The 20,430-nt window shown below is 43.8% G+C and overlaps 1 protein-coding gene across 1 annotated transcript in view; it reads left to right on the forward strand.

The window, feature by feature from the left end:
- The window catches only part of ALDH1L2 (aldehyde dehydrogenase 1 family member L2), a 53,808-nt gene that overhangs the window by 5,551 nt on the left and 27,827 nt on the right, over positions 1–20,430 (forward strand). Inside the window, exons 2-5 of the mRNA XM_090043178.1 lie at positions 8,160–8,304; positions 11,595–11,829; positions 17,040–17,205; positions 18,360–18,461. Of these exons, the coding sequence (XP_089899304.1) occupies positions 8,160–8,304; positions 11,595–11,829; positions 17,040–17,205; positions 18,360–18,461 (648 nt within the window). The remainder of the gene's footprint in view (positions 1–8,159; positions 8,305–11,594; positions 11,830–17,039; positions 17,206–18,359; positions 18,462–20,430) is intronic.

Raw genomic sequence — 20,430 nt, forward strand, 5'->3', positions numbered from 1 at the left:
TACTCTTGGGGCTTCTGGGGGCCAATCCTGCATGTCCTGAGAATTCCCCTGCAGAGGAATTCCTGGGATGCACAAAATTGGGAGTGCCTGTCTGGGTTCCTCTGCTTGCAGAAGTGCATCCTAGGAATCCCCTGGCAGGGGATTCTCTGTGCCTGGACTTCGGGCATGTATCTGAAAATCAGGGGGAACCTGCATTCTCATTTTTTGTTGCATTCAGTGCAAATGATATGGGCGTTTATATGCATGCTGTGGGAATGAAGGGAAAGTCGGCACTTTGAGAGCTGCTCTAATTGAAGTGCTTGGAGTGTCTCATGTATCAGCATCCCCGGGTTTAAAAATGGTGACAGGGCCACTTTAAAGCTCATTCAATGCAACCCACTAAATAAATTCTATGAAATGGCCCATTTCAAATTGCATTTCATCTACACAGTTGGTCCCAGACAAAGGGGTGTTTTGGAGCTTTAGTTAAAGCACTCCCACCACCATTTTTAAGTTCAGGGATGCTGATACATGAGATGCTGGAGCATGGTACTTACCATGCTTGAGCAAACTCAGTTAATTGAGCCTGCTCCAACACACTGTAATTACAGTACGGTGGAGCAGCCTGGCTACTCATGTATAGACGCTTTATGTGCCTATCCAAGGGCATAAGGTGGTCCTAAATATGCTCCTGACAGTAATTTTCCTAACTGATATTCATGAAGGTTCTACTGACTCTAACTCCTGTGTCTGGGACCAACTGTGCAGATGAAATACAATATGAAATGGGCCATTTCGTATAATTTGTGAAGTGGGTTGCAGTGGAATCTTCCTTACCATGTAGTAGTTTGTTGTGTATTTCAGGGAACTGATTTATTTACTCAAGGTTACTTACTGCGCGGTAGTGCACGTGTAGACACCTGACTGGGAGCAAATGTGCTCCTGGGTAGCAGGGGGTGGGGACAGTGTCCCCCTGCCCTGCCAGCAGGGAGCTTCCACAATTGTGAGGCCAGGGCTGGGAGATCCTTATCTCCCAGTGCCAGCTGTGTAGTCGCAGGACTGGCACTGGGAGATTCTTAAAGCTCCACAGTCATGGGATCCAGGCTGGGAGATCCTTATCTTTCAGTGCCAGCTTCATGGTCTCGTGGCTGGTGCTGAGAGGTTTTTTTTTCCTAACATCAGCTCCATGGTCATGGGGGTGGCACTGGGAGATTCCTTGCTCCCAGCCCTAGCCCTTGTCTCCCAGAGCCAGCTCTACTGTTATGGGGCTAGTGCTAGGAGATTCTTCTCTCCCAACCCAAGCCCCATGGTTGTGGGACCTGGGCTGGGAGATCCGTATCTCCCAGTGCCAGCTCCGTGGTCATGGGGCCAGCGCTGGGAGATAAGGATCTCCCAGTCCGGGCCCCATGAAAATGGGGGAAGACCCTCCCAGTACTGGCCCTGTAACCACAGAGCTTGTCCACATCCTTGTGAAAGTGCGGTGCCCAGAACTGGGCACAGTACCAGCTGCGGTCTCACCAGTGCCGAGTAGAGCAGAAGAATCACCTCCTTGGTTTTGCTGCAAATGCATCAATTGATGCATGGCAGAGTATTATATACCCTGCTGGCTACAGCATCACACCTTCGGCTCATATTCATACTGTGATCTATTATTACCCGGAGGTCCCTTTCATTCGTGGTGCTAGTCAGTATGGTGCCGCCAAGCCTGTAAGTGTGTTGGGTTTGCTCGTCCTGAGGTGGAGCACTTTAGGTTTCTCGGTGTTGAACTTCAGCAGGTTCTGATCCGCCCAGCTTGCTAGCCTGTCTATGTCTGCCTGTATCTGTAGTCTATCTTCAAGTGCAACCATGCTCCCCCATAACTCGGAGTTGTCCATGAACTTGGCCAGCGAGCTCTTCACCTCCCCATCCAAATTGTTAATAAAGATGCTGTAAAGTAATGGACCCATCACTGGCCCCTTCTTGCCAGGATGACACAGATCTGTTCACTATGAGTCTCTGGGTCCTATCCTGCAGCCAGTTTCTCACCCACCTGACTGTCTTGGAGTTAAGCCCACAATCTTCCAATTTTGTCACAAAGACATTGTGGGTTACTAGATCAAAGACCTTTTGGAAGTCAGAGGCACCCACAGTGTAGAGGTGCCCAGTGTCTAAAGCTTGAAGTAGCTACAGGTGATGAATAGTGCCCAGCTCCTTTTCTGTACTCACTCACGTAAGTGTTCGATTTGTGATTGCATATGTTCTTTGAATATGACATGGCTGTTGCCTGGCTTATTATAAAGACATTGTTGTACGTCTTCAGATTTGGGAAATCTAGACCTCACACAGTACTTCATCTGGTACCAGACGTCTCTTAAAGTGGGTGTACCACTGGTTCCTCATCCCCCCCTCCAAAATTTTAAGGAAAACATTCATATTCAATAAACACTGTTGGTATATTTGGAGTAGGAGTCTCCTAAGGATGTTTAGCAGGGGTCAGCAATCCCCAGCGTGCATGCAATTTTGCACCGCACGCCAAAGCTGATCCAGGCTCCAGACAGATGCTGCCAATCACAGAACCCAGGCTGCTTGCAGCAGGTGGTAGGGAGGGTGCAAGCCCTGCTGCAAGCAGCCTGGGCTCTGTGGCAGGCACAGCTGTCCAGTGTCCAGGCTGGATGTGGCAGGCAGCCGGGAGGTTGCAACCCGTGCATCAGGGTCCAGAACCCCAGCCCAGCTCCATGGTGGTTACTATACATGTTTCAGGGTGCAGGGCAGGAAAGGGCCCTGGGACAGTGCAGCTCCGCCTCTTCCCTGCTGCGTTCCCTGTAGCGACTGCCAGCAGGGAGCTGGGCCAGGGCTCCTGACCCTGGTGCAGCTGCTTGTAGGCTCACAGCTGTCTGCTGAGATCAGCCTGGGCTAATTATACACCCCAGCCCTGCTCCTCTGCCTTTTCTTTGCAGTGGGGGTTATGTGCCCACTGCGCGGGCTTCCTTTGTGCGGGTGCCTCATGCTCCCTGCCTTACAGTCAGGGCCGGACTAATCCTTTAGTGGGCCTTAGGCAAACAGACCTGTGGCCCCCTACTTAATACTGTATTTTTATATTACTTTTTTTCATTCAATAATTATAATATGTAAAATAAGCAGAACCGGGCCCTTTCTTCAGTTAGGGCCCTACGCATGTGCCTGTTTTGCCTCAGTGTTAATTTGGCCGGGCTTGCAGTGCCCAGAGCTGGCAGCCAGCAACAGCTCTCCCTTGTCTTTCCCTCCCCTCCCAGCATGCTGCCCCCATGCATCTGGGTTGTATTCATTTGAATAGTGGCTCTGGATTATAAATCTTTGCTCTGTGTCGGGGAAGCAACTGCAAACTTTCCCCCTCTCTCTCTTGCGCCATTTTTGTGTGTGTGCTCTGCCCCTTTGTGCAGCCAGTGTCTTGCAATCAGGGGAGGAGAGGGCAATGGAAGGCTGCAGCAGCTGCTGCCTGGAAGAGCCCTCCTGGGGGACAGCCTCCCCACTGGAGCAACTCCCTCTCCCCTCATGTGGAGGTGGCTTCTTGCAAAAGGCAAGCCGCAAGCTGCTGGACTGGGGCTTGGAGCCCTGGCTCAGCTTGTTGCTGGCAGTGGCTGTATGTGCACCTCAGGGAGCATGGTGGGAAAAGGGCCAGGGCTGCACTGCCATGATAAGGATTGGGCCCCTTGCAGCTCCACCACTATCTGCCCTGGTACCCCACCACATTCAAAGTCTAGGGTGCAGGTTTTTTGGGTGCTCAGCCTAAAAACATTACCAAATCCTGATTTACAAGTAATCTGAGTTAATCTGTATTAATTGGCTGAGAGTGACAGCTTCATATTTCCTTAGGCCAGTGATGATCTGCATGGTAGTTGTGGCTACGCTAATTTTAACATTTTATTTTGGTTAGCTGGGGATTAGTATTTATGTATACTTCAGTGCCCCCAACTGACCTTGGAAATCTCATTAAGCAAAGCTGAGCCCAGTACTTGTATTTAGTTAGTGCTAATGCCTCTGATTTGTTCCCATTAATCTTGTGTCCAGACATGATGCCCAAATGTTTTGATGAGTTCTAATAATTGGGGTCCTGGCCTTTTAGAGAGTAAACCCTGCATACACTCGGGTCTCTCTTTATGCGAGGGTTGCGTTCCAACGCCCCCCACATAAAGTGAATCCATTATTACATGCAATTAATAGGGATATATACCAGCCTCCATTTTCATTTCACGCAAATCAAGCTCAGGATAAGGGTTAGGAAATGCACTACAAGGTCGCTTAGATGACATGTCACTAAATCCAATAATAAAGGCAAATAGATGCACCACAATGCGAGTGCAAGTAGCGTAGTACTGCATGGAACAATGGACAATGTGAGACTGAGGCAAGTGATGGCACTGCCTCACTCACCCTCCCGCACGCGCATCACTGCCTAGCAGCGTTGCATGCTTCTTTGCATAAGATCGAATTTTTCTTGCCCAAAACGAGTTTCTGGTATAGATAAGGTTGTTGGCATATAAACGAATTGGCACAAAAAAATCCACATGAAGAGAGACCCAAGTGCATTTTCTTTATGCAACAAAATTGTGTTCTGTGAGGCCAGTTTCAATATCCATTATATCTGTACTGCCTTAGATTGCATATGCCAGTGATTCCAGTGCGTTTGTCTCTACAGTGGGAATGGTACTAAAATATAGTTGCTGGTGATCACCAGGCAGTAGGAGGTCATTGTAGAGCTGTTCAGTTACACTGATAATCAGCAGTGAATCCCATCCTTTCACAGACTGTAAAAAAGGGTAATGCTGTGCAGTTTTAATCAATGGCTTTCTCAGTGTCTAGCGAGAATCCTGGCAAATGTTCCCTCAAATGCTGTAGCACTGCATTTGTTTCAACAAGTAACCTCTGTTGTTTGACCCACACCTCAGTTTTATCAATTTGACCTAATTTACTTGTACATTTTACATAATAAGTTTTTCCAATCTCCGAGTAATAGTTTTAGCAGGAGTCTTCATATCACAAATTAGGATTAAAATGGGCCTGTCACTTATCTTTTGCACTGCAGGAGGTAGGAAGATACTCTTTGGCTTCAGGTAAATGGAACACGAGAGATATTAGTCTCTGATGTATATATAGTTTTATTAAAACTCAGCTGAACATCAGCCATTATCTGGGGAGTTACCATTTCTGTAATGGCTAAGTCTATTCCTTTGAGGCTGAACAGGCCTCCAGAAGTACATTTAGAGCTTCTGAGATAAAGGTAACAAAACCTCATCAAGAAAAGCTGCTGTACAGGTTTAATAACTGTGGTACATAATTATGAGTAAGTCAAGTGCAGTGTGCCAATAGGGGGGTGGGATCTCCTCCTTTGGTTAACTAGAGGAAGCTGATATTGATTAGCAGTATATAAGTGACAGCAGTATAGAAAGTTATTGAAAGTATGAGATGAAAGCAAAAATGATGAGTGGCTGAAGTTCATACCATTTCATTTATATATCACTCTAAGAAGATTCTCTTAAATGAGATTCACTGAATGTGGTTAATAAGTGCTTCTGCCAGATATAGATACTAGAAACTTTTTTTTTTTTTTTTTTGCCCATTATGTAGCAGCTGTAGGGTAAAGAGTGTGTCACAGCAGGAGTTTTTTCCCCACTCTGGTCCAAGTCCTGGGTTGCATAAGATGTGCTCTTCTTTTAACGATATCCTTTATCAGTGCCTGGAACAGCATTATTAGGACATCTGTGACCCCACATTTTAGCTCACTGAACAGTCTAGCCCTCCCAAGTAGCATCTCTTTAGATGTATATTTAAACATTTTAGACGTAAATGCCAGGCTCAGTCCCTCTGCGCAGACTTAGAGGTAGAATTCTCTATCCTCTCTCTATTTCCAGTTCAGTGTTGTCAAAGTCCCCACTGCCATTTAAAAAACTCAAATGGCTGTACCTTTTCTGTCAGTAATTCACACAGTCATGATATTATTTCTCTGACCTGCTTTTAAGGCCTATCATTCTGTCCTGCAGTCTGAGTTTGTTTTGCATTTGTTCCTACTGACCCATCTTTCATTAACCTCTAGGCTGGATATTGATTCCTCTAACTCAGTTATTTCTGTAATGGGGGGACACAGGAATTTGCAAAGTGGCTAAGCAGTTTGCCTATGAACATCGGAGACTGGACTCAGTGATCCAAGAGGCCCCTTCTAGTCCATTGTTTTTAATCTCTGTCAGATCTCCAGTCAAACATCTTCTTACTCCCACATCCTTATCCTGGTCTTTCCCTGTCCAGAGGTGTTGCCATCTTGGAATTGGTGGTTCCTGTATGGGCCATTCTTTACTACAAAATTAGTGCTGTGATGGGGCAAACTAATTCCCCCCAGACGTCATTAAACTCCTTGTCTTCACTGACAGGAGTCCTTTGTTCTGTCGGACATTTAAAAGTAGTGAGGATATTGTACCCTCTCCATAACGTGAGATGACCTGTCCTGCCTCTTGACATGTACCTATCTGGTTTCTAGGACAAAACTGTTTATGGCTCTCAGAAGGATTGCTACAAACAAATGTACTTTTGGTTGGTCGCTTTGCAATATAAAACTTGTTTATAGTAGAAGTCTGAGGGATTTAGGAACGCTGCAGCAGGATTATACCTAGTGTTGGTTCTCTAAATGTAACTAATTAGTCCTCCTTCCCAAAAGAAATTTCTCTTATATACTAAAAAGTATCTGTTATACATGGGAGGAAACCACAGATGTAGGAAGAAGCAATAGGCACACTGGCTGATTTGCATAAATACAGTGTTGAACCTGATATTCTATATTATAATGCCAGTACATTTCTTGAGGGGAAAAAATCAAGTGTCCAGTAAGGATAAAATAGGAAATTTGGAAATTAGGGAGAATATTACAGAAGCTTTAGCCTCACCTGAAAGGATTTTATTGTGAGTCTATTTCATATACTGGCAGTCCTCGACTTACAACGTTTCAAGTTACAACGTTTCACACTTACAACGTTTATAAATTGACACCCTGTTTCAACTTTCTGATGTCAGTTTCGACTTCACAACACTTGATCTGATGTGATGCCACGCCAGTGAACAAGTTTGCTGCATTGCTCATCTCCCTGGAGAACATCTGTCCAAACTTCCTTGGACACTTTCTTAAAGAAAGCAGACAAGGTTTCAGAAAAATCTGCAGCCAAGACTCCTGAGAAGATTCCAGCCAAGAGCCCTTCAAAAAGTCCAACCAAGAGCCCTTCAAAACGTCCAGCAGTTACCTCAAAGAAGTCCTTCCAAATCAATATGATTGCTATTTACAATATAAATACATTAATGTAGCTATATTACTCATCTATAATTGATTGAGTACAAAATTCGGGGTATTTTTGGTGAAAATAGGGTATTGGACGTTGTTTCTTATGAGAAAATTGGTTCCGAGTTGCAATGTTTTGACTTAAGACATGGTTTTCAGGAACCAATTGTGTCGTAAGTGCGAGGACTGCCTGTACAGTGTCTTAGCTTAGCTGGGTAAGAATAATGACTGCAGATCCTATTATGCTTTCATGTAACAAACAGAACATCTGACTGGTGAAACATCTGCTCAGGAAATAGTAAAGAAAGCAGTGACAATACCAAGTGACGTTTTTATGTTAAGAGTTATAATCTCACTAAATTGAACAGTATCTGCATTCATGAGTTCAATAGAAAAACTAATACAGGCATACCTCGGAGATATTGCGGGTTCAGTTCCAGACCACCGCAATAAAGCGAATATTGCAATAGAGCGAGTCACACGCATTTTTTGGCTTCCCACTGCGTATAACAGTTTTGTTTACACTATACTGTAGTCTATTAAGTGTGCAATAGCATTATGTCTAAAAAACAATGTACATACCTTAATTAAAAAATACTTTATTGCTAAAAAATGCTAACCATCATCTGAGCCAAATGGCACCGATGGAAAAATGGCGCCGATAGACTTGCTTGACGCAGGGTTGCCACAAACCTTCAATTTGTAAAAGCGCAATATCTGCAAAGTGCAATAAAGCGAAGTGCAATAAAACGAGGTATGCCTGTAACTGATTCCTTCATAAACTATTGAGACAGGGACGGTTGCACAAAAAAGCATTGACTAAGAAAAGGGTAAGAGAGAATGATGATTATCAACATATCTTTTATCCATACCAAAATGTAGTTGCTTTCTTTCTTGTTGATAGGTTTATTGTCAACGTAAACTAAAGCTAGCCCTGATAGGTCAGAGTCTTTTTGGACAAGAAGTCTACAGTAACCTGCGAAAAGAGGGTCATAAAATCGTAGGAGTTTTCACAGTTCCAGACAAGAATGGACAAGCAGATCCTTTGGGTAAGTATCACCACCACAGTACTGTCCTGCTCATGAGTAAACACAGGTTGCTTCTGGGTGAGAAGGCATTTGTCCACAAGGCAGTGATTTGTATATCTTGCTTTGTTTCGTACCCAAGTCTAGCCTGGCATTACAAAAGAGTTAATCTAGGGTTCTTAGCTCCATGCTGAGTTAAATTCCAGTGTTGGTTATCTGGGGCTAGACTATTATTGTAAAATTTGTCCTTTGTAAGGGACTGTCCATAGTTGTGTTGCCTAAGCAGTTTGAGCAGATGACTGTGACTTAACTGTGTTGCAGTCTGCCTCCTGGCCTCTTCTTTGCTCTGGAGGAGAAGTAAATTGCTGTTGGGCTTCTACGTAGTACAACGTATATCACCCAATTTGCCGACACAGTTGTCCTGTTTGGCACACTGTAGGGCTTTGAGCCAAGACGCTATGCATTTCTGGCTCCTGGACCTCTCTGCCCACCTGCCTAGAGGGGAAGTATCAGTCTGTAGCCCCTGCTTCTCATTCCACCCATGGCAGAGGTAGCTGTCCAAGGGAGTAAGGGAAGTAATTAGATTCTGTTATGCCTTCCATTGGTATACAGGGGTGTTTGGTCCCTCTGAAGGAATACTTACTTAACTGCTAAACCTTGTTGGTGCATACGCAGGTGCAGGATCGCTCTTTCCCCAAGTCCAGGAGCTGCTTTGAAAGGGCCGTCTCAATAGTAATGTGATTGCTAATTAACAAGAATGTTTAATTAATATGATTAAGAGTTTCAACTGCCAAAGTATCATTAACTTGAGTGACTAATCAGAATTTAAAATTGCATTTCATGTGGTATTTCTAGTCATTCAGTGTGTTTTGTCAGGTTCTGACGTATTAACGCAAGACCTTTATTAAGGAAATAAGTTAACCATAAATACTGCTTATTTAGCCAGTGCTCCCCCCAAACCTACACATTGTTTTCAAATGTATTAAATTTTTAACTAAAAAATTGTAAATAAATAAATTAGTTTTCATACTTAGGAATAATTAGTCAAGGTGTCTACTATCCTGAAAATGATAATTAGATTAAGCATGGGGAGGGAATTTAATGCATAATTGTTCAAAATAGGCAGACAAGGTTCTTTGGGTAAATCTGATAACTTTTATTAGACCAACTAAAATAATTGGAAAAATTCTTCCTTGCAAGCTTTCAGGGAAACAAACGTCCTTCAATCAGGCTGAGGAAGTGTCAACATAAGCAGTTACCACTCTGGGAAAACTTCCCTGGATTTTAGACAATTGTTTATTTGAAATGAGTCATGGAATTAGTTTATAGTACACCAGGTGATTAGAATTTGCTTTCTGTGGGTACTTTGCTATATTTATGCTCAGATTACTTAAGGAGATTCTGCAAGGACTGGGTTGTGGGCAGTCTTGCCTAATGGTTAAACCCCTAGGCAAGGCAGGAGGCAAACCACAGGCCAAGTCAGGGGTCAGGTATCAAAGACCAAGTTACCAAATTCAAAGGCAAGGATTTCTTTGGGCAATATCTTTGTCCCAACTACATAGATGGTTCAATGAAAGAGAAACTTTTGAATGCAAGACCTTCTCTCTCAGGTCAGAAGAATGTCTTGCATTCAAAATCTTGTCTAAGTTTACCCCAACTACACAGATGATCCAATAAGAGCTATCACCGTAAGAAATTTCTGCCTCTCACATAATTTCTGAACCATCACAGCTACAACATCACTCTTACATTACCAGATCCAAAGAGAAATCTAGGGGCAGATCCAAATCATGGACCAAGTCAAGGCTAGAAGATGGAATCAAAATCAAGGTACACCAGGAGCATCAAATCTAGCATCAAATAAGAGCTCTATGTTGACTAGGCAGGGAACAGAATGAGTGGAGTCCTATGGAAAAAAGTAGCATTCAAAACAGTAAAGGTTGTATCATGCTATATAAACACAAGGGGGTTCAATTTAGGTTGCTCAGGCAACCTTAATTCTGGCATTTTGAGTGCTTGATTTTGCAACTTCAATAATGCTCTTTTGATATGACTTTTCTTGAAAGGAAAAAAAGACTAAAAAACTAGGAAGTTTACCATGTGGCATCATATTGCCAGGCACAATCCCTTCCTCCATGATCTTGATCAGGCCTCTGAATCTCATTGTACTACAGCATCTCATTTGTTAAACAAGGACAGTAGTACTTCTCCTCCACTCTGTGTTTTGTCCTTATAGACTATAAAACACTTCTGGGCAGGGTCCTGTTTCTTTCTGGGTTCTGTGTCTACCAAACACAATGGGGCCCTGACCTCAACTGCAGCCTGTAGGTACTACTGCTTGGCAAATAATAAGTATTATTGTTATTCAGTACTAACTTTTGCAAGTGTCAACATTTTGAACCAAAACTCCTTTTAAATTGCTTTTAACATGTATCCCATCCATTACTATTGTATCTAGTTGAATATCAGGCTATTAGCAGTGTGTAAAGCAGGCCTGATTTGATTTGGATTTGGCCCAAATCAGGGACAGTGATTTGATTCGTTGATTTGGATCACTGTCTCCGATTCAATTTGGCCGAATCCGAATCTGAAGGTTCAATGCTGATTCAGAGAATCAGTGATTCAGACATGGACACAGCTTTAAATGTTTTTCCTATATACCTCAAGGTACAAGCGCAGCTCATGTTCGCTGTGATGCTGGGGCAGATGCAGCGTCCCATAGGAGTGTGGGGGGTCCCTCCACGTGCTCAGTGGTGAACCTGGAAGTGGACCAGAAGTACTTCTGGGTCCACCAGGGAGCACACTGGGGGTGCCCCCCACCCCGCCTCAGCAGTCAGCTACAGGAGTCCAGGGGGCCTCCCCATACCTAGGAGACACCAGTCACTGAGCTACGGGGTGCAGGGGGCCCCCTGCGCACTCCCCGGCAGACCCAGAAGCGGACCGGAAGTGCTTCTGGCCCACTGCCGAGTCTGCTGCTGGGTGCACGGGGGAGCCCCCTGTGCTTCTGTGGGATGCTTCATGCGCCCCAGCACTGCAGCATTCACCAGTTGCCTGGTACCTTGAGGTATGTAGAAGAAACATTTAAAAGCTGTGTTTATCTTTGAATCTTTCCAGGCTAGGCAATCTGTGGGCACAAGCTAGTCTATACAGGACAGTGCACTATAAAGATGTGTTGGTATCAGTTTAAACACTGTTGTTTTCCATCTAATTCTTTTTATTAGGTTTTAGTTGTCACGCTATGTCCTCCTAATCTGTTCTCGTTTTAACTTTTGCCATGAAGCATTTTTTTAGCATAATATGTTCTTGTCCCTTAGCACTTTCAGCGGAGAAAGACGGCACCCCTGTTTTCAAGTTCCCCAGATGGAGAGTTAAGGGCAAGTCAATCCAGGAAGTAGTTGAAGCCTATCGATCTGTTGGAGCAGAGTTAAATGTCCTTCCATTCTGTACACAGTTCATCCCTATGGATGTTATTGACTTTCCAAAACATGGCTCAATTATTTATCACCCATCCATCCTTCCTCGGCACAGAGGAGCTTCTGCTATCAACTGGTGAGATATTATTTTACAAAAGAAACCAAATCTATTTAGATTTCCATGTCTTTTACAGCTAAGTGTGCCAAATCCTCAGCTGGTATTAATTAGCATAGCTCCATTGACTTAAATGGGGCTGTACTACTTTACACCAGCTGAGGACCTTTGCTTGGTACCCTATACCTGCATTCCATTTGACTGATTTTTATCAGATTTATGAGAGTGCCACTGCTGTTATTGCTAATGCTTTGAGAAGATCAATAGTGAACCACTTTTCCTTCATTTTTACTCATATAGCTCTATACAATGTAATGAGAAACAGAAGGAGCTTCATATTAAATGAAGAGAGATAAAGCGAGAGGTTCAGATATGTGTTGCAGGAACCAGGGAAACTACATAAATCTGAACATTTTTATTATATCTGTAAAGTGTCATCCCTTCTTTCTGTACAGATACACACAGGTTCACTTTTCCTGCTGTACAAGAAGATTTAATGACATATCTCCCAAGGCTAATAGTCGCTCCACAGTCAAATCCACCAGAATTAGAATTTGCTACGGCTTATTACAGTGTATATTGCTGTTGTCATCACTACTAGGTAGCTTTTCTCCTTTAAATCTTCTCTTGGATTTGCTGTATGAACAAGCAAAACCAGAAATATGAGAAGCTTAGGACCAAGGATCATATTTCCAGGGTCTGAGAATCTTCTTTCTGCAATGGGTTTGTCTGCAGTCATGTCAGCTTTTGTCCTTGTTTTGTGATCCTTGTCTAGGATGAGCTGGATCACAGCTTGGAGACTACTAGAGAGAGGAGGGGAAGAGAGACTACTGGATCATATCTGTCCTTTTAGAAAGAGTGTTGGGGATTAGGCTGTAGCCAAATAGTCAAAGTGTCCGCTAATTTTGTGTGTCTTGATTTTTAGGTGCACAATTAGAGACACCTACATCTGATTTTTCAGCAGTGCTGAGAATTATCAGCGCTAAAAGAGAACGGGAACATACGTGACTCTGGAACTGACTTTAGCCAAAGGGAAATCCTGAGTTGATGCAAACCAGCATACTAATACAAATAATATATAAATAATACATTGTACATGGGGGGGGGCAGCGTATGTATGTGTTCCGGCCCTGTTCACATGCAAATTAAATCTAGATAGAAACCACCTATAAAGTTGTTACACATTTTCAAGTACTAACTTAATAGCTGGTTGGCTCTTTTTTATAGCTGGATAGTTATTTTTAGAATGTGATAATTACTTTGCATGTGTGGCCAGTCTAAATTTATTGCACAATTAACCAGTTAATTGCGTAATATGTAACATGTAGCAGGGGTTGTAGTAACTCAGCTATATTATTAATTTGCACCAGCTAAAGATGTGCCCGGATCTGGCCCATTTGGTGGCAAGGGGAAGCAGTGAGCATTTCCTCTGTGCCAAGCTACGGAGAAGGGGTGGCAGCAGTGGCTACGTCCAAACACCCACCTTCCGCTAGCCTCTGACCCCAGCTCAGTCATTCTGGCCCATGGCCTGAAAAGGTTGTCAACTACTGTCCTAAAGCTTTCTGCAGTATTGCTGTACTCTATTAAGGAGCGATCCTTTTCCAGCTTGAAATGGACTGCATTTCAGTTATGATTAACTCGGTTTTTCTTACCTACCCTGTAGGTATGTTGTGAGGCTTTATAGATTTCATAGACATTAGGGCTGGAAGGGACCTTGGGAGATCATCGAGTCCAGCCCCCTGCCCAAAGGGCAGGAAGTCAGCTGGGGTCATAGGATCCCAGCAAGATAAGCATCCAATTTACTCTTGAAGGTGTTCAATGTAGGTGCTTGAACCACCTCCGCTGGCAGACTGTTCCAGACCTTGGGGGCTCGGACAGTAAAGAAATTCTTCCTTATGTCCAGCCTGAAACGGTCTTGCAGGAGTTTGTGACCGTTCGACCTCGTCATCCCTTGGGGCGCTCTGGTGAACAAACGTTCCCCCAGATCCTGGTGGTCACCCTTGATAAACTTATAGGTGGCCATCAGATCACCCCTGAGCCTGCGCTTTTCCAGGCTAAAGAGTCCCATGGCTCTCAGCCTGTCATCGTAAGATCTTTTTTCCTGACCCCTGATCATACACGTGGCTCTCCTTTGGACTCTGTCAAGCTTCTCCACATCCTTTTTGAATTGTGGAGCCCAAAACTGGATACAGTACTTCAGCTGCGGCCTCACCAAGGCCGAGTACAAAGGGAGAATGATGTCCCGGGATTTGCTCGAGAAGCATCTATGGATGCAAGCCAGTGTTTTGGTCGCTTTACTAGCTGCAGCATCGCATTGCAGGCTCATGTTCATCTTGTGGTCAATGATGACCCCCAAGTCTCTTTCTTCTGTAGTGCTATCCAACGTAGCACTGCCGAGCCTATAAGGAAGCTGCAGGTTTTTCCTCCCAAGGTGGAGAACCTTGCATTTTTCGGTGTTAAACACCATCAGGTTCTCGTCTGCCCATTTGCTGAGCTTGTCCAGGTCAGCCTGGATCACCTGCCTATCTTCTGGCGTGGATGCTTTGCCCCAAAGTTTGGTGTCATCGGCGAACTTGGCCAGTCCACTCCTGACTCCAACGTCCACATCATTAATGAAGATGTTGAACAGGATGGGTCCCAGGACAGAGCCTTGAGGGACCCCACTGGTCACAGGGCACCACGATGAGTGACTGCCATCGATTACAACCCTCTGGGTCTGACCACAGAGCCAGTTTCCCAGCCAGCGGATCGTGGTGGAGCCAAGGCCACAACTGGCCAGTTTGGCCAAGAGGTGATCATGGGATACCAGATCAAAGGCTTTTTTGAAGTCAAGATATATGACATCAGTCTCTTCTCCCTTGTCCAGGTGATAGGTCACCTGGTCATAGAAGGAAATGAGCTTGGTCAAACAAGACCTACCCGCAACAAACCCGTGCTGGCTGTCCCTTAGAATGTTAGCCTGGGCCAGTCCCTCAAGGATGGCCTCCTTAATAAACTTTTCTAAGATCTTCCCCAGGATAGAAGTCAGGCTAATGGCCTGTAGTTAGCTGGATCCACTCTCCTCCCTTTCTTGAAGATCGGCACCACATTGGCCTTCTTCCAGTCTTCGGGCACTACACCAGAGTTTTCAAAGATCCGTGCCAGGGGCTGGGCTATGATGCTCGCCAGCTCCTTGAGTACCCTGGGGTGCAGATTGTCAGGGCCGGCTGACTTGAAGGTATCCAGCTTCTCAAGGTGTTCCTTCACGAGGTCAGCATTGATGGAGGGTAGGGGATCCCCATCACCCGGATCTCCCTGTCCCATAGCAGGCATGGGCGCCCCATGGGACTGATGAAAGACTGACGCAAAGTACCTATTTAATAGGTTGGCTTTTTCCTGGGCGTCAGTTGTCAGTTGCCCCATCTGGTTTAGCAGGGGTCCAACGTTGCCCTTGCTTTTCCTCCGGCTCCCCACATATCTGAAAATGGACTTTTTGTTGTCCTTGATGCTTGAAGCTAGTTGGAGTTCAGTTGCAGCCTTGGCTTTCCTGGTTTGCTCCCTGCAGGACCGGACCAGCGCGAAGTAATTCTCCTTGGAGGTGAATCCCGTCCTCCATCCTTTGTAGGCTTTCCTTTTTAGCCGCAGGAGGTCCGCTAGGTCCCTAGAGAGCCAGGGGGGCTGCTGTGCCTTCTTGCTGCCTTTCCTCCATGTTGGAATAGATTTAGCTTGTGTATTGAGGATTGCTTCCTTGAGAAGCAACCACTCTTCTTGAACTCCCCCCTCCCTGGGGTCATGGTCCCTGAGGGCCTGACCGACTAGCCTCTTAAGCTTGTCAAAGTCAGCTTTTCTGAAGTCAAGGACTTCTGTGTTGCTGACTGACTTGCCAGCTTTACGGCGGATGGTGAAGGTGATCAGCTTGTGGTCGCTGTCACCCAGCTTCCCATCGATCACTAAGTTGCCGATTAGGTCGTCCCCCGTAGCCAGTACCAGGTTGAGCAGCGCTTTGCCTCTCGTTGGCCCATAGACTTCTTGAGTCAGGTAGAGGTCATCCACGCACGAGAGAAAGCTTTGCGACCGCTCAGATTTTGCTGAGTGATCTTCCCAGGAGATGTCCGGGTAATTGAAGTCACCCATGACAACCAAAGTCCTGGAGCAAGCAGCCTCAGTCAGTTCCTGGGCGAACTCCTGGTCAAGCTCAGGACTTTGAGTGGGAGGTCTGTAGTAGACTCCCACCGTTGTGTCCCCTGTGCCGTTTTTCCCACGAATTTTTACCCAGAGGGTCTCTAGCTGTCCATGCCGGTTGCCAACATCAGCTTGCAGGGACACGTAGCTTTCCTTCACATAGAGACCTACACCCCCACCGTTTTTGTCTACACGATCCCTCCTGTACAGGGTATAGCCCTCTATACCCGTGGTCCAGTCATGGGTGGAGTCCCACCAGGTCTCCGTTTAGTAAAAAGTTTGAGTAAATAACTTTGAGACACTCAAACAGCAAACTCCGTTAAATCATAGGGTGTCTGTACATGTGCAAGACGCCTGCTCCAATACGTTCCAATTAGAACGCGTCGGAGCAGACTCAGTTAATCTCGATTAGTCTCAATTAATCGAGTCTTCTAGAGTGTTCTAATTGGAATGCTTCAGCAGCCTCGCCATCACGTGTATTCAGCATCCCTGTGTGGCAGGAGCACTTTAAGTGGTGGCAGGAGCACTTTAAGTAAAGCTCGTTGAACAAACTTTAGTAAGTGTGCCCACCACCATTTTGAAGTGTGGGACACAGAATAAAACACCTGCAGTGTCTTGTGTAATTACAGTGGTTCCCAAGAGCCGCTGTAATTCAAATGCCCCCTCCACCCCAGAGCATGTGTATAGATGCCCATAAGTATTATTTTGTTAGTAACATACATCCAAAAAGCATCATGGTCAGCTGCAGAAATTTTGCACCACTTAAATATTTCCATTCGTAATTCATTTAAAATAACATATAAACCGTGTGATGTAGACTGAGGTAGCAGCAGTGGACTGCAAGTTGCAACACGTAAGATATAAGTCACAGCTTTCCTTACATCTTTGTATGTGAACCAAGCATGTCAAACCAGTAGTTCCCTAAATAAGATTAGTGAAATCACTGTACTAATAGGTTCTCAGCCCTCCCCCTTTTGAGTGCAACAGGCATATAAACTGCTAATAAATAGATTAATATTTTTTACTACAGTCATTCTATCTGTATTTATTCTAAAATATTTTATTTATAGGACTTTAATCCAAGGAGATAAGAAAGCAGGATTTACTGTTTTCTGGGCTGATGATGGTCTGGACACTGGACCAATTCTTCTGCAACAAGAATGTGATATAAAACCAAATGATACTGTGGATGACCTGTATAATCGCTTTCTTTTTCCGGAAGGAGTGAAAGCTATGGTATGTCTATCTATGTTAAATAAATTTTATAAGGAAGAACCTGCCCCTTCTAATCCTCTTGGAGTCTGAAGACAAATAAAAGGTAATAAGATATTAAATAATTTGGCCCAGCATTTCACTTGGAGTAAATCTACATATCTCTTTTAACTTCCAGTGCTGATATGTTGGAAATCTGACCTGAAGTATTTTTTACTAAGTCTATATTCCATAGAAGCAAGCAGGTCAAAGTAATTTCTGATGCAATTCCTTTGACTTCAGTGGAGTTACATTTAGGATGAATTTGACCCATTGATTTTAAATTTTAAGTTTAAACTAACCAGCTGCAATTTTTAGAGCTCTTAAAAAACAGGGGATTTGCAGATTTATAATAAGGTTTTGAATTAAAAAAAAAAAAACACAACCAAAAAAAAAAAAAAGTGTGTTCAAGATTCATCCCTTTTGGTTTTTTAAAGACAGTGATCCTATTCCCACATTGTTGAATATGTGGAAAGACAAATATTCCAGCTTTACTGAACATTTTAGAAAACTGTCTCTATAGAATTGTTTTTTTTTTCCCTGCGCATTGCTGGTACCTGCGGTGTACTAACTTGCATGAATAGTCCACTGAAATTAGTAGGGTTAAGAATTTGCAGGTTTGGGTTCAGTTGTACAGAATCACCAGAAGTTATACTTACTTGTGGATCAGTTGGTAAAATTCAACCTAATTTTTGGAATTAGATGTGTTGGTGCATGTGATATACAACGCACAGAAGAGAAGTACACAAGCATTCTTTTGAAAAACAAAATATTTTTTCTTTCTCTTGAACTTTGGCAGCCGATAGACAAAGTGACTACTGTTTTTGCAAACAGTTACAAAATAAAAGTTTAAATGAAAATATATAGAGTCAGATTCTGTCCTTGATTAGGTCCTGACACTGGAAAGAATTTTGTGAATGCTTAGCTTTATGCATTGTGAGTGAATAGTCTCACTGAAGTAATTGGAGTTACTTGTTGGTGTGTAAAGTTAAACCTCTTCAGACATAAAAAAGCACCAAATCCTGTTCCCCTTACAGGGGACAGCTCTACAGACTTTACCAAGTATAACTGAGGTAGGACAAGTGTAAACGAAGACAAAAATCTGGTTGAATCAGTTAAAACTGTTTTTTTCTGTTTAGGTAGAAGCTGTCCAGCTAATTGCTGATGGTAAAGCTCCTCAGGTGCCTCAGCCTGAAGAAGGGGCAACTTATGAAGGGATCCAGAAGAAAGAAAATGCACAGGTACAATAGTATGTCCACACTGGAAACAGAAGGGATGTTCTTAACTTAGGTTAACATAGCAATCAAGACAACTTGGATTAGCAACTGGAGTTCAAGAGTATAGGGGAACCCTGTCTTTACTGCTATTTTAGTGAAAGTTAACTATTTTGCGTGAGCCAACTTGAGCTAAAAACACATAATTCTTGCTGTATATACTTTCTCTGGTACACTTTCTGTTTTATACTGCAAGAGTTCTCTGAACTAAGGGTCCTGATCCAGAAGAAGTCCATGGGAATTTTCCCCACTTACTGCAGCATATATAGGACCTGGCCCCAGTTAACAAGTCTGTGATAGGTAGAATGTACAAAAATAATCTATCATTCTTACTCATTTCTCTCCAAATTCCAGTTTTACTGATTATTGATATATAAAGAAGTTAAGGGACTAATCCTGAAAAGTCCCATTAAAATATTAATAGCTTAATATTTTTATATATATAAAAATAATCTTGTTAATCTCTTCACCCAAAATTCTTGGACAGATTTCAAGAATATATAATGGTGCCACAGGCCAAAATCATATTTTCTATCAGCCTCTTTATATTTAGTAACTTCACAACCTTCTTAGGATCACTTACACTGAGTCAGTGCATGGACAACAGCTGCTGTTCCTTACCAGTCTGCCTTTAAAATGCACTTGGATCAGTCCTTCTCTTACTGAATTCTGTGCCAGTAATAGATTTCATGTTGTGAAAAGCACCAAACAGCTGAATGAATTTTAAACAAATCACTTTTTGTGAAGTCTTAGGGCCTTGGTATACATAATTGTGGGCAGATCCTGGTATTCTTAGCTTGTGCATTTATACCTGAAACTAGTTTTAAGTACTTGTTACATAGCTCAAAATTATGCCACTCCAGGGCAGGATTCTCTCTGATCCATGTTACCTAGCTTGTGTTACATTAAGCGAAGCTTTTCTAAACTACACCTTAGTATAAGCTTTTTATCTGTCTCCATCCCCTGCTGGCCTGGACTGGGCACACTGCTCCTCCTCTCTCCCCACCACTACCCACCCCAGCAACCCCAATCTGTCCTGGGAGAGCAGGCAGGGAAGGGAGAATATGCCTGGCCACTTCTGCTCTCTGCCCCCCCACCAACAAGGGTAGCCACAAGTAAGTAATGCCCTGGGGAAACCCCAAGGGCAGGGGGGAAACCCAGAACAGAAGGAGTGGGGTGGGGATTCTTACTTTTCAGTCCTCCAGACTCCTGCTGGCCTTAAGTGTGACTGCTGCAAACTCAAGCTAACACTAACACCTATCAACATTTTTGCAGCTCACAGTGTAAGATGTAACAAGGCCCTTATATATATCAGCTGAGTTTTGCTCTCAGCCTGGGGACCCACTGAAGCTGGTTGGAGACTCCTGTGAAGTCCTGGGGCTGGGACCTGCAGCCCTGGGACAGCAATTGACTATATTCACTAGTGAAGCAGTCCCATATTAACATAACAGATGTTACTTAAAAGGATCAGGAGATGCACTTCACTCAAAAAGGTGCAACTTTGCTACAACAGGAGAGCACTTAGCACATTATTCAGACTGAATGCTCAGATGCTAGCATTGTAAGTGCAGTTAACACAATCTAAGTGTAATGTAGCAATCCCCTTACTCCCAGTGGGACATTATTTACCCAAATACTCCAGAGCTCCGCTTTCTTAACTAGGCTGACTGTTCCTTCTTAAAGGGAGAGACCACCCTGTTGTAACAGATTATACAGTTGTTCCTGATTGGTTGTCTGTATAAAAATCTTTGATTTCTTCTCACTTTTTAAGAGACCTTACCCAGGATTGCAAAGGCCACTATGACTTTACCAAAGGTGCTTGCCATCACTCCTTTTTTATGTTTGCTTTGATGGTACAAAACTGTTAGTAAGTAGTAACAGAAAAAAAAATGTCTACGAACCAGAGTTTTCAGTCTCTCATGAATAGAGAAAGCCT

The sequence above is a fragment of the Crocodylus siamensis genome, chromosome 4 (genome assembly GCF_052110815.1).
Source record: "Crocodylus siamensis isolate JL-2025a chromosome 4, ASM5211081v1, whole genome shotgun sequence".
Classification (NCBI taxonomy): domain Eukaryota; kingdom Metazoa; phylum Chordata; order Crocodylia; family Crocodylidae; genus Crocodylus; species Crocodylus siamensis.